We start from the raw sequence: 14623 nt of genomic DNA, 5'->3' as shown, positions 1-14623 counted from the left end.
CATTTCTTGTACAACCCTTGACTTGGAGTGCCCTTTAAATAATGTATAACTCTAGAAATACCTTCCCAATGATTTATTCTTGGGTTCTGCATAAATTGACTTAATAACCCCACACTAAAAGAAATGTCCAACCTTGTAATGGTGAGATAAATAAGTTTTCCCACTGGTCTTTTGTATCTCCCAGGGTCATCCAAAAGCTTCTCTCATTATTAGACATCTTCACATTTGGATCAATAGGAGTGTTTACTAGTTTTGCTCCTAATAATCCTGTTTCTTCCAACAAGTGAAGTGCGCACTTCCTTTGTGAGAGGGAGATTCCCCACTTCAACCATGCTATTTTAATACCTAGAAAATACTTCAAGTGCCCCAAATCTTTAGTCTAGAACAATGGAACTATTCTTGTAAAAACTGTTTCAACTTCTTCATCCCTTGTACATCTCTTCCTGCAATAATAATGTTATCAACATACACAACCAAGACAATCATTCCAAAAACAGTATCTCTACTAAGGGCAGAGTGATTGACACTCCTCTATTTCATCCCAAACTACTATATCACACTATTGAAGTGACCAAACCAAGATCTTGGAGATTCTTTCAATCCATAAATTACCTTCTTTAAGCTACACACCTTTCCTACCTCCCCCTAAGTAACATGCCTAGGTGGTTGCTCCATATATATCTCTTCCTCGAGTGTAGCATGGAGGGAAGCATTCTTTACATTCAACTGAAACAATGACCAGTCAAAATGGGTAGCTAAAGAAATGATAACTCAAACAGAGCTCATTTTGGCAATTGGTGAGAGAAAGTGTTAGTGTAGTCAACATTGTAGGTCTATGTATATCTTTCGGTCACCAAACATGCCTTAGACCTTCCATAGTATTATCTGCCTGATTAACTATGTACTGTCATCGACAACCAACTGCTTCTTCCTAGGAGGAAGAGGATTAAGGTCCTAAGTGTCATTGAAGAGCATGAATTTCCTCATCCATTGCTTGTTAGACTGGTGAGAGGTCTTCATGAACCGACCTAGGGATAGTTACAAAGGAAAGAAGAGACAAAATTTTGATAGGACTGAGATAGATAAGCAAAGGAGATGTAACGAGAAATGGGATAATCAATAAAAGCACACTTTTATAAGAGCAATAGGTAAGTCCAAATCAAAAGGATCCATTGATGCCTGATAGTGAGAACTGATGATGGCTCAATAGTAGCAGGAATGGGTGAAAAAGTTCCTCAAGAACCATGGGTGTACACTCTGTAAATTGGTGGTCATGTAGGCATCTCAACAAATGGGGCCAAAAACACACATATAAGAGCACAAAAAAATCTGTTAGGCAAGGTGATCCTCCCTTTCCCTTGGGATTGTTATTTGTTAGAGATTTCTTTCTAGCTTGCCGGGGTTTGAGGCAAGGTGGTCCTCTCTCAACCTTTCTCTTTACCCTAGTAGTGGATGTGTTTAGTAGAATGATCTCAAGGGCCGATAGGGAGACTATAGTAAAAGGATGGAAGATTGGAAGAAATAGGATCCCAATTACTTATCTACAGTTTGCTAATGATATTATAATCTTTTGTGAGGGTGGAGAGCAAAATTTGGTAAGGAATTTGAAGGAGTTGGTGAAGAAGTTTGAGCTTGTCTCTAATTTGGAAGTCAACCTTGATAAGAGTTGCATAGCAGGAATCAACTTGGAGGAAGCGGAACTGAACTTTGCTACAGATATTTTAGTGTGTCCTATTGCTAGTTGGCCTCTGACCTACCTAGGACTTTGTTAAGGTGCAAACCCTAAGGAGATTAGATTTTGGAAACCCATAGTGGAGAGATGTGCAAAGAAACTGGCAATTATGTATCTTTGGGAGGAAGGATTACTCTGGTTAAATCCACACTTGCTAACCTGCCAATTTATTTCCTATCAATTTTTTGAATCCCCCAAAAAGAAGGCAAGAAAATTGAAAAGATTATGAGGGACCTTTTGTGGAAGCTGATTGATGGAAGCAAGGATCGTCTAGTTAGATGGGAAGTTGTGTGTAGGAATATTCAACAAGGAGGTTTAGGGATTGGTAGTGTGGATAAAAAGAATAGGGCTCTGTTAGGGAAATGGCTTTGGAGGTGGCCGATGGAAAGGGATAGACTGTGGCATGAAGTAATATCTAGCAGACATGGAAGGTTGGGATGCAGGTATATCTACCAGAGCTATTCTGACCTCACCTTGGGAAGCCGTTCATAGCATTTTGCTTCACTTTCTTTGTTTCGTTAGGTATGATGTTTGCTATGGGGCTTTTGTTAAATTTTGGGAGGATACCTGGGTTGGTTCTTGTCCGTTAAAGGAGCTCTTCCCTTCCTTTTTCCTTGTACAAAAATGAGTGTGTGTCAAGATTTGTTGTTCCTCCAATACATCCAGTGGGCCTTATTTGGGATTCGGTTTCTGTAGAGGTCTTAGGGATAACAAACTTTTGGCTTGTGCAAATCTTCTACAACTCCTTCAGGAGGTTTGCTTGGACCCCAGTAAACCTGATAAGCATATTTGGGCCCCCAACTCCAAGGGTTTGTTTTCTTGTGCTTCTTTGTTCAAGACCTCTTGTGATTCCTTAGCTTCTTCCTTTCCCTTTAAAGAGTTTTGGTGTAAACACATTCCACCCAAAGTAGCTTTTTGCTGGGAAGTAGTTCGTGGGAAGATAAATACTATGGACTTGCTACAAAAGAGAAGACCTAATTCCTGCCTCTTCCCTAACTGCTGTCTTATGCAAATCCAGTAATGAGAGTTGTCTTCATTTACTTATTTCTTGCCATTTTGTTGTAGATATTTGGCTTTGGTTTTTTTCTTTGTTTGGGTGTAGGTGGACTTTACCAACGGAGGTTAATATGCTATTTGATCCCTCCCTGTTTACTTGGACAAAGAAAAGAGGGAGGATAATGTGGAATGTGTCAGAGCAGCCTTGATTTGGACCATTTGGGAAGAATGGAATTCAAGAACATTCTTAGAAAAGGAGAGAAGAAAGGAGGAAATCAGGATTTGTGTGATGGTAGGGTGATCCACTGGATCAAAACTCTAGAGTTGTTTTCCCAGTTTTCTTTTGATGACATTTGGAGGAATTGGGAAGCAGTTGCTAAGAGCTCTAAGAGAAAGGACAAAATGGAGGTTGTTTGGGATCCACCAATTGAAAGTTTTTTAAACTGAACTTAAATGGGAGCAGCCGAGGTAATCCAGACCCTTCTGGAATAGGAGGGGTTTGAGAGATAGAGAAGGTAAATTTATAGCACTTTTTTTCTGGCCCAACGGGTATGGGTAACTCCCTCAAAGTAGAACTGCTTGCCTCAATCCAAGGGGTGCAGATAGCTAGTGAGCTAAGCTTGACAAATGTGGTGATTGAAGGGGATTCGAAAGTGGTGATAAAATGGCTAAAAAATCCAAAGTCTATAATTTGGTGCTACCGAACTAAAATGAAAAGATTTGTATGGTTAACCAGAAATATGAATTTGAGGATACAATGGGTGAGGAGATCGGTAAACGGGATGGTGGATGCTTTGGATAAGTAAGGGGTGGAGAGGTCTATTTTATTCAGGATACACTTGTAATGCGATTTCTTTTTATGCATGAGAGGTAGCAGTTCATGCCTCTCTAAGAAATGCTTGTAAAGATATTACATAAAGTTTATTAATAAAATTCAATTATTTATCAAAAAAAAAACAGAAATTTGTTGGGCAGCTTAAGGTATGGGTTTGATTGGGAAATGGGGTTCGGGAGAGATCTTCGTGAGTTAGAAATATGTAGTGTCATGTCGTTGCTCCAAAGTCTAAAGGGGTGTTCTTCGATCCCACAAAAAGGGATAGTAGGATTTGGACTCTCTCCTTTGGTTCCCTCATTTGTGCCTCATTCCTTTCGTCTTTAGTACAGTCGGGTGATAGTCAATTAGTCATGGAGTGCCTTTTCATGTAAAGGAGGTTTGGAGCAGATCTATTCTGCCTATGATAGGAGCCTTCTACTGGGAAGTATTTATGGAAAGAATTAACATCTGTGATTATTTCAAAGACAAAAACCTAATTGGTACTTATTATCCCCTCACTGATGTTCTCTTTGTAAGGCCAATGGTGAGACTTGCTACCACTTATTAATTTTTTGCCCATTTGTATATTCAATTTGGGAATGATTTCTTTCTTTGTTTGGTGGTAGGTGGAGCCTCCTGCCAAATGTACAAAGCATGTTTGTTTTTATCTTTATTAGTTGGCTGAAGAAGAGGGGAAAAACCTTATGGAGGTATACAAGGGCAGTGGTGTGTTGGACTATTTGGGAAGAAAGGAATCAAAGGATCTCTGTAGAAAAGCAGAGGAGTAGAGGTGCCCTAATTGAAGTCATTACTATTATAGTGATTCATTGGGAGAAGTCCTTGGAACTCTTTGAGGATGTCCATGCAGATGATTTGGTGAGAAATTGGAAGGAAGTAGCTGCTTCTGCTCTGTTCAAGGCTGTCATTAGGCCAATTTGGTTCCTATCTTCAGGTGAATTCCTAGAACTGAATTTTGATGGAGTAGTGAAGGAAATTTGGGTTTCCCTGGCATAGGAGGGTTCAGGAATGGGGAAGAATTGTTTCCATTTATTCAGGTCCAATTGGCGTGGGTGATTCTTTGAGGGCTGAAATGATTGCTGTCTTGGAAGGGCTCCAAATATGCTCAGTTGCACATCAATAAATTAATAATTGAAGGGTACTCAAAGTTAATTATTGATTGGCTGCAAAAGGAAGAGGAGGCTGGCTGGTGGAGCTACATTATTGAAACGTGGATTAAGTGGCTGTCACAAGAAATGGAAGTCAACCTATAATGGGTGAAAAAGGATGCTGGCTCTTGCTGATACAATAGCTAAACAGGGGGTTGGAAGGAATCAATTGTTTTGGGCTGTTTTGTAACCATCTGCTCTAATCATGGGAGATTGAAGAGAGTTTATCTCTCCCTTTTTTGTTTCCTTTGTATAACCTCTTTTTAATTTAATGAATCAGTTTCAGTTATTCATAAAAAAAAGACGTAATAACTGTAATTTAACGTAGATGATGACAATAATTTGATTGAAGAAAGTCTGTTTCAGAAGCTGAGAGCTTTGGCTGCTAATCAGTATCCTTGAGAGAAGTGGGTGTGCTGATGCTTGAGCTGCTGGGAAAGAGTTGAAATAGATTTGGAGCTTTTTCCTAGTAATGGCTCATGTCACCATTTTTTATGTCGAGTTGCAGGGTTATTATGATGGGTTTCAGGTTCTTTAAGGAATTATGTGTGTTCTAGAAGTTCTTCTACCTGATTATAACTCTTTTGAAGGTGATATCTTATCACCTTATCTTGTATTCTCTTTTTCTATTTAATGAATATTTTGTTATCAAAGAAACCCCTAATACAAGAAGTCTAGCCAGCCACATTTCATCTTCCCATCATTAAATTTTCATCTTTCTTGCATATTCCACGGCATGGAAATTGGTCTGTTACGCAACCAACATCAGAACTATAACCTACCTATGTTGGAGCTTTCCTAGTAATAGTATAATGCAAGCCATCCAAAATGTCAGTATTTTAATTCAAGAAAAGATGCAGGATCATGAAGCCCTAGAATCTTTAGAACTCCTGATGGATGAAGCTTTTTATTGGGACCCTCTCAGTGCCTTTTCTTGTGCTTCTCTTTTTTGTGTTCTTTCTACCTCCTCCCTTGCCCTTGCAGCCTTTTCTGATGAATGAAATTTGGAGTAAACTGGTTACCTAAGATCAGACTGTTGGGAAGTTCATTGTCAGAAGATTTAACACTTGTGATCTTCTTCAGAAGAGGAAACCTTCTTGGTATTTATCCCCTTGTGTTGTACCTTTTGTTAAGCAAATGGGGAAACTACTTGCTACTTTCCAATCTCTTGTGCCTTTGTTTCTAACAAAATTTGGGAATGATTTTGATCTCTTTTTGGGTGCAAATAGATTGCTCTAGGTAATGTGACAAGTCTATTCAACTCCACCTCTCGTCATGCCTAGAAGGGAAGGGACGATAATGTGGCAAGCCACAAGGGCAGCAATCTTCTGGACAATCTTGAAAGGAGAGGAATGCAAGAATATTCAACAGGAAGGAGCCAAGAAAACAAACAATCATTTTTTTGGATAAATGAGATCAATTTGATTAATCAAAGAAAGAGTGTACAGTCAGCCTAGGAGGAGGCACGAGGTGTTACCTCTCCCTAGGACTGAACCATATGCAAATAAACACACACAAGCCTGAATTACAATTACAAGGTAGCCCAAAACAGGTCTCCCCTTGATACCCCTTGTTTAACCAGAGAGTCAGCCATTGCATTTGCTGACCAGCTAACCCATTGAACCCTGACTGTCATATTTCTTGTCAACCAACTAACTTTCTTTAGCAGATCCCTGTAACCCCCCAACAGACTGTTTCTGGATTTGTCAGCCAGCCCACCACTACCTTGGAATCCCCCTCAACTATCAAGTAAGTTGACTGGTCAATTGTATGCCTTGTATCGCTGCTAGTATCTCATCCCTTGTAGAATCACCAACATCCGCTTGTCCTGAAAATAAAGACATGTTGCTGTCTTGTGGTTTCCAGTTTACTTGTCGTTTGTTCGTTGTGGAGACTGTGGATGCCACTGCTGCCCAATTTCTCCTTAAATCATCAAGGGAGTAATCGACCAACAAGTCTGAAGATTTCAGACAAGAGGTTGTCCTTGTCATTATACACTCCTTGACTTCGAAAAATTCTAGCATCTCTCTCCTCCCATAAAGTCCACAAGGTAGTAGCTCTGATACACTTCTCCATAGGCAGTTGGAGTAAACAACAACTTTACTTCAGAGGGCAAGTTCCACTTGCACCCAAATAATGGTATATCCCAGTTCCAAATATTGGCAGCAAAAGAGCAAGATATCAGCAAATGGTTACAGTCCTCACCCTTCACTTTACACATAAAGCACCATTTGGGGGACAAGCACATATAAAGTTTCTTCTTTTGCAAGTTTTCCACAGTATTGATCTTACCATAAAAGGCTTCCCAACAGAACGCAACTACTTTAGGAGGTATTGGCCTTGATTAGACTTCTTTAGCAGGGAAGACCTAGGAGGAGGGGATGGAACAGAGGGATTTAAAGAAAGATGCACAAGTGATCTTACTCACTACATTCCCTAATCCTAGACCTATTTTTTTGCTTCGACTCACCACCTCCCACCTAATCAAGTGATCTTTTTTATCTTCCCTAGGCTCCCATAAGAAGTCCCTCATCAATTTTCCAACCTTTTTGCCTCCCTTTTAAGAATTCTAAAGACTAACAGGAAGTATATTTGCAAGTTGGCTAGAGTTGACTAATCAAAGCTACTCTACCCACGAAGGATATATAGTTTCTCTTCCAGGCTGCCAATCTTTTTAAAAGTTTTTCCACCACAGGGTTCCAAAACCTACTCTCCTTTGGATTAGCACCCAAGGAAGTCCTAGGTAGGATAAAGGCCACTATGACCAAGTGCATTCTAAACAGGCTGGTATAGACTCCATCTCCTCTTTGCTTAGATTTATCCCCACAATACAACTCTTCTCAAAATTTATTTTCAGATTTGAGGCCCTCTCAAAGTGAATTACTAAATCCTTAAGATTTCTTACCTCCATCGGATCACAAACTTCATAAAAGATTATTATATCATCTGCAACTTGAAGATGGGTAATTGAAACTTTGTCTCTACCTATTCTCCACCCTCTTAAAGATCCAACCCTATCCGCTTCTAATAGGAGTCTACTAAAAGCTTCGACAACTAGAGTGGATAAGAAAGGTGATAGGGGATCAACTTGTCTTAGGCCTCAACTAGTTGGGAAAAAATCAATAACTACCCCATTGACTAAGATGGAATAATGGTAGGAGGATAGGCAACCATTTATCCATTTGCCCCATCTATCCCCGAACCCACACTCCCTTAGCATGAGTAACAAGAAACCCTATTCCACTAGATCATAGGCCTTTTCAAGATCTAGTTTACAAACATAACCTTGATTACTTGATCTCCTCAACTCCTCTACACATTCATTTGCTATTTGAATATGATATACTATTTGTCTCTCTTAAGCAAAAGCTCCTTGGGCTTGGTTGATAAGACATGGAAGCACCTTTTTAATCCTCAAAGATAAGACCTCAGCCACAATCTTATACACACTAGTCACCAAACTAATAGGTCTAAAGTCCTTTGGATGCTTGGCCTCGTTCTTCTTGGGATTCAAGGCTAAAAAAGTAGCATTGATTCCATGACTTATCACTGGATTATCCTCAAATTCCTTAAAGACCTCAATCAAATCTTCTTTAACTACTAAGTAGGTCATTTGGATTTGAACCAAATGATTCCCGCCGTATGAAAAGCAATACTCTAACCATTGAGTTAAGTAGGTCATTTGTCATCATAAAGAAAAACAAATGGAATCCATCATATTGATGCATTATAAAACAACTTGTCTAATTTCCTCATCAAAGTTCCTCTCCAATCAACTTTTTACTCTCTTCCAGAAGCCTCTGCCAAGTCACACCTTCCAGTTCCACTCTAGTTCCTAGGGGCCTCCTCAGGATGGATTTGAAATGGTCAACAAAATAGTTGACTATTCCCTCTTAGGAATGAAAGACTAGCCCATCCACTTTCAATTTGGATACTAGGTTTTTCCTTTTCCTTCCGTTGGCTAGTTCATCAAAGAATATAGACTAGCCCATCCACTTTCAATTTGGATACTAGGTTTTTCCTTTTCCTTCCGTTGGCTAGTTCATCAAAGAATATAGTGTTCCCATCCCCTTCCTTGATCCATTTACATCTAGATTTCTGCCTCTAGGAGATTTCTTCTCTCAAGAGGACCTCTTCTAAATTTCTTTTCAGGCTCCTTCTCCGATCTCTTTCCTGAGAGTTTATGACTCTTTGGGATTCCTTTGCATCTAATTCTTCTGTTTGGGTCGTCAAAGAGGATTTTATTTCTTCTATTCTCCCAAATTGTTCCCTATTCCATTCCTTCAAGTGTGCTCTCAGTCTTATTAGTTTTTTGTGAAATCATACCCCTTTACACTTCACCCCCTTCAATTCTTCCCTCCACCTTTCCTCAACCTTCTTCATGAATCCTGGGTGAGTCAGCCATATGTTTTCAAACCTAAGAGTCGAGGTCCTTGCCTAAAAGACTCCTGTTCTAAGCCTATGGGACAATGATCAGAAGTGACTCTAGGTAGAGCTCTAGCTATCAAATCCGCCTACTTGTTTTCCTAGCTTCCATTAAACCTATCTAATTTAGAGCAGGTTGGTATTTCCTGAAAGTTGGACCAGGTATAGAGGGCTTGTAGCATTAGGAGTTCCTTCAACTCATAGCTATTAATAAAATCATTGAACTTCCGTATGCTGGTTGTAATGGCCTATTGGGGATTATTTGATTCATTCATAAACTGAATTACATTTAAATCCTCCTTCCCAAACACCATGCACCATCCCAAAGCCCTTGAACCCCATATAGTTCTTCCAAAAATTCATTCATTTCTCTGTAATTGCTTGGTCCATATACGTTAGTTAGTGCCCAAGTAAATCCATCCTTTACCATCCTGAATTTTAACGACACTAAGAAGTTACCTATCAGCTCCTCCATTTCCTCCACAACTTCCTCTCTCCAAAAAGTTGCAATACCCCCGAAAGCCCTCCAAGAAGGTGCAGAAACCCAACTTATTCCTCTAGATTTCAAGATGCTTCTTGCCCATCTATCAATTTCAGCTAATTTGGACTCTTGTAACATCACAATATCCGGCTTTTCCCTTCTAAGGAGGTCCTTAATTAGCCTTCTTTTCCTAGTACTCCCCAGCCCCTCACATTCCAACTGATGATTTTCATGGAGACAAAAGATTTGGCATCCCCCTTAAAGATCAGGCCCCTACTTGGAGGCTTTCCTTCTCTCCCCTCTTCCACTAAATTCCAGATCTCCTTCTATGTCTGGTATCAACCTCTCCACCTATGACCTTTTCTTCTTCGTTCGGTTGTTAACTGTTCTGGATTTGCCTAAGGCAACTTTTGTTAAGTTACACCTCTTTGATTTTCCTTGGTTTTCCTCCAAGGATTCCTCTATTTGCCTACTCCTCGAGGAGAGCACGAATCTGTCCCCATATACTCTCTAGTTCCTCAATCTATAGCTTTTTCGAGGTTGAATCATCTCCAATGTTTTTGCAGCACTGAAACCCTGACTTTACTAAACCTTTTTGATATTAAGACTTTTCTACCAATTCCTCTTTTTTCTTGTACTCCTCTAGATACACATCAGTACCAAAAAACGAATTGACAATATTACTTGAAAGGTTGTGGGAAGTGGGTGATAAAGTTGAAAACCAACAAGAGGGGGCGAAGTCGCGACCAATCCTTCCAGTTGACTTGATGACTCTATGATCGGTGACAAAGATGTGTCCTGTCCCTCTAATCTTCTATCATTGCCAGGCTGTTCTAGCGAAATGGGAGCAGATTTGGGAACCGGTATCCCCCGTCTCTCCTCTATAATAGCTGTGATGTTCTCCGCTTCCTTGGGTAGAGAACAAACTTGAAAGGGTTTCTTCTGGGCTATTTCTATCTGTCCCACGTCTTCATTTTCCAAGAATAAGAGCTCAGTGTGGAAGCTCTCATCATCACTAGGTGTTTTGCTTTTTGTAAGTTCCACACTTCCAATACTTGAGGAGTCTTCAAAGTCTGATTCTGAACTGCTTTCTTCCTCCATTGTGCAGCCTTCAAAAGGGTCCGTTACATTCTGATTCACCATCTCCGGAACGTTGAAACACCTTGTTTCCAAAGTTGGTGGTGCTTCTTAAACCTTGGATTGCATCGTTCTGGGGAGTTGACTTTTTTCCTTGTGCTTGGAACTCATACCCAGTTCGGATTTGCCACTCCACTGTGCCTGAAACTTTTACCAGTGAACAGTGGCGGGCTTGTCTTTTTCAAAGGGGACGATGATAGAACAGGTTTTGTGTCCATCGTCTCCCCTCCTCTCTTGGTCACGTGCTCTTTTAAAGAGGCACATGGCTTTTGATAACTTGGGTCCACCCTTTTTAACAAAGCCGGCCCGGACTTGTCTTAAGGCCTGCTATTTTCAATTAGGCCTGGGACCAGTCCCCCAAACTCTTTAAAGGTCATGTGATCACTTAATTTTTCATGTGACCTGCCTTGGTTCACTAGACCAGACTGAATCAACTCACAAAGCCGGTTTGAATCCTGCACTCTAACCGACCTTTGCTCATTTCCTTTTGAATTTTGAACCTCTTGTGCGTGTCCATCTTCAATTAATTCTCCTGTTACTGCCTGAACATAGGATCTGCCAGCCCTCTGCCTACCCTGCCATGACAACTTTCCCCATGTATTAAGGTTAGTCTCTTTTTTCTCTTCTTTCTTGGTTTCCTCAGTTGACTTAGCCTCTACCTTGCAACCCACGTAAACAGGCCTGTTCTCCAAGAACCCACTACCAACTCGGCTGAATATCTTCTTCAATCAACCATTGATTCAGTTCTCCATACACACTGTGTATGGGATTAAAAGAAAGAGAAAATGAAAGAAAAAAAAGGGGCCTGCTCTGATACCAAGAAGAGAAACAGTCCCAAATAAAGAAATAAAAAATCTGATTAGAAGATGAAGAAACAAAAAGAAGACAGCAAGAAGAGAAGAAGAGGAAGAGAACGATGGAAGAGAAAGGGATGAAAGAGGAGTTGTTCGTACACTCTCTCCTTTTCGTAATCCTTTTAATTACAATGATTAATCACTAATTAACAGAAATTACAAGTAAGCACTTAGTGGGGTGACTAGCTAATTAAAACATAAGAAACTAATGCTAACAGGCCCTTAAGAAGGCCCATTAACAGAACAGAACATAAACAAAAAAAAAACAACACAACTGTGGGCTATGGGCCATTCGGCCCATCTTCTCTACACAACTGAATGGAGATCATAACCAAAGACTCCATCTAGCCTTCCATCACAGATTATAGCTGTTGACTGTAATAACTCCTTCCAAAGATTGAATGGCAACCCAAGCAGCCAGACTGTTACATTATCCTCAATCTCAAAACTTTTGGTATTAAAGAGAGGACACCATTTCGAGACTGTAACAGCACCAGCGTCTGAGTGAAGATTTAAAGCTGAAATCTCTACTACTTCACCCAGATCAATCAGAGCCTTACAAGATTCATAAGGTGTAATCACAATCGGCCTTGTAAGGTTCAATTCTTTGATTATCACCTGCACAATACCCCTCAAATCTTTTGCTGGGCTTGAAGTTTCCACCACAAATTTCTGCCCCCAATCCTCCTTTTCTACCAGTTTACAGTTTCTTCTTCCTTTTTCTCCAATCACCCATTTCTTTTCATTGGATTCTTCCTCTCTGTTTTGTTTACCCACTTCCTTTTCCTTTACTACAGCTTTTATTTGTTTTGTTTTCAGCTGTTGAGCAAAATCACTCAGTAACTCAGCCACTACCCTCCATCCATGACCCCTTTTACCTTCTGGGAAGCAAACTAACTGCTTCTTTCTTCCTCCAAAGAATTCCTGCAGAGTTATGTAGCATCCTTTTGCATTCTTTTTGCACTCCAGCTCGTCTCTCTCCATAAAATTCACTTATTTACCTTTAGAGCTTGGTCCCAAAACAAACTTCTGCATCCATTTGATCACTTCAAAACCTTCCAGCAGTACCATGGCTTTCTTTGCCTCCCTGATCTTCAAGCTCTGCTAGCCTTTGATCCTTATCTCTTTGAATATGAAATCTTTTGCTTTGATCTTCAACGCTTTCCTCCATTTTCTAGCTTCCACAAATCTTTCCTCCATCTCTCTGATGTTCTTGTTGCGGACTATTTGGTTTCCTGGCTGTTCCTTTCTTTCCAAATGCTTCATTGGATATATGGAAGTTTTTCCCTCAAAAAGTTGGTTGGCAAGCAAGTGCTATTGCAGAAAACAGACAATCATTGAATACATAAGAATCATAATCTATTGGATAAAGCCCTTGGAGCTGTTGGCGTCATACTCCACAGATGACATACTTGGGAGATGCCGAGAAAACAAACACCATGGCAGCATAGGTAAGGGTACAACTTAGGTTGTGTTGGATTGGGAAATTGTTAGGCTTTTTTTTTAGCCCAAACCCTAACCTGAGCCTGATGTTGAAATTCTCTTACGTATAATCATCAATCCTCATGAAGAGCATGTATTGGTGTATGCAAGTTGATATTTGGATGCTAGCAACCTGTCTTCTACACAATAAGACATTGGACTTGCAATTGGCATGTAATTGACATATTTCATCTACATGTGCGAAGCATGGGCCCTTCTGCTAGTTTCTATGGAAGTTGCTTGTATATAAACTTTAGTTATACATCTTCACAGGTTTTGCCCATTTTTCAAAATGCAGTATCCCCAAATTATCGTCTTAAACACCAACATGTCTTATTTGTCAAAGAACGAAAAACATGATGTCTTGCTTGTTAAGAAAACCAGCTCTTGATTATAAATTAGATCACTTGACCTTCAAAATTAGTTGTGATATATAAGCTGAAGATTGATGTGCACATCTGCAATGTCTTGACTAGTTTCTCTTTTCAATTTCGGCAGGCGCTTATCTAAGCTTGAAATGTTGAAGCGCCGTGGGAAGGGTCCACCCAAGAAAGGTCAAGGAAGACGTGCTGTTAAACGTAGCAAGTAGAGAGTTTATCTTTGATGTCACTGCTGCCTTTACAATGTTGGTACAAAACTTTGAACTTTGCTTTTTGGGGAAAATAACCTCTTATTAAGCATAGTTCATTCACATTTGCAATTGAAGGATTAGTTTGGTTCGTGAACTGTCTATATCTGGCAAATTCATCTTTAACTTTCCATGATGTGGTAAAGTGCATCCTTTTGTATAACTGAATTATACGTTTTTTTCACCAACTAGAAAGGGAAAACATAATATGGTATAAAGAAAACATAGAACTGTTGCTACTCTTCTTTCTGCTAGACCTCAACTAGTCACTAGACGAAAAATATTTCTGGGGATAGCAGCATTAAGAGAAGTTTTGCCGTCAGTCGTGACTAGCTCTTTTCTTTTTCGTCCATTCTCTAAAGTTCTGCCGTCAGTGGAATGCTCAGAAGGAACTGGGATCCACTTCAGTTCACCCTCTCCACTGTTAGGGTTGCATAGAAAAGAAATAGTAACTAACAATAAAATACTTTACAGGGTCCTTATCTTCATCCATGAAGAGGAAGCTGTATCCAATTCATTTTCTCAGTACATTAAAAGTGCACCTTTATTATATCTTTACTTATCCAAGTCATTAGACTCCAGCAGTTCCATACTTCACAGTTAATCTAATTCCTTTCTCAAATGGATTGAACTTATGAGCATTTGGAATTTTTTTTTTTTGAAGCCAAAAATCAATTTTAATTCAATGACCAGATTTGTAATACCTCCTTTTAGAGTCTCCTAAGGTCATGCATATGTATAGCTAGATGCATGATGATAGTGAGGACTGAGGACAATTGCAGGCAGGATGCAAACGCTACAACCACCTTTCCCATGTCAGCTTTGACAGTAACCCCCTAATTTCAAGTTTAAACAGTTGCCTTTCATGTAGGATTGGATTACCTAATTACAGTAAGCCATGAGTGGTC

At 39.8% G+C, this 14623-nt stretch overlaps 1 protein-coding gene across 2 annotated transcripts in view; it reads left to right on the top strand.

Moving 5' to 3' along the window:
- Window positions 1-13956, top strand: part of LOC104599760 (37S ribosomal protein S27) — a 49001-nt gene extending 35045 nt beyond the window's left edge. For both annotated transcript variants that reach the window (XM_010262450.3, XM_088891758.1), the window contains one exon: window positions 13586-13956. In XM_010262450.3, the coding sequence (XP_010260752.1) occupies window positions 13586-13676 (91 nt within the window). In that variant the 3' untranslated portion in view covers window positions 13677-13956. The remainder of the gene's footprint in view (window positions 1-13585) is intronic.
- Window positions 13957-14623: the final 667 nt, after the last annotated feature.

The sequence above is a fragment of the Nelumbo nucifera genome, chromosome 7 (genome assembly GCF_055504915.1).
Source record: "Nelumbo nucifera cultivar China Antique chromosome 7, China Antique-T2T, whole genome shotgun sequence".
In the NCBI taxonomy this organism is placed as follows: domain Eukaryota; kingdom Viridiplantae; phylum Streptophyta; class Magnoliopsida; order Proteales; family Nelumbonaceae; genus Nelumbo; species Nelumbo nucifera.
Note: the sequence above shows the minus strand (reverse complement) of the source record. Positions and strands in the feature narration are given on the sequence as shown.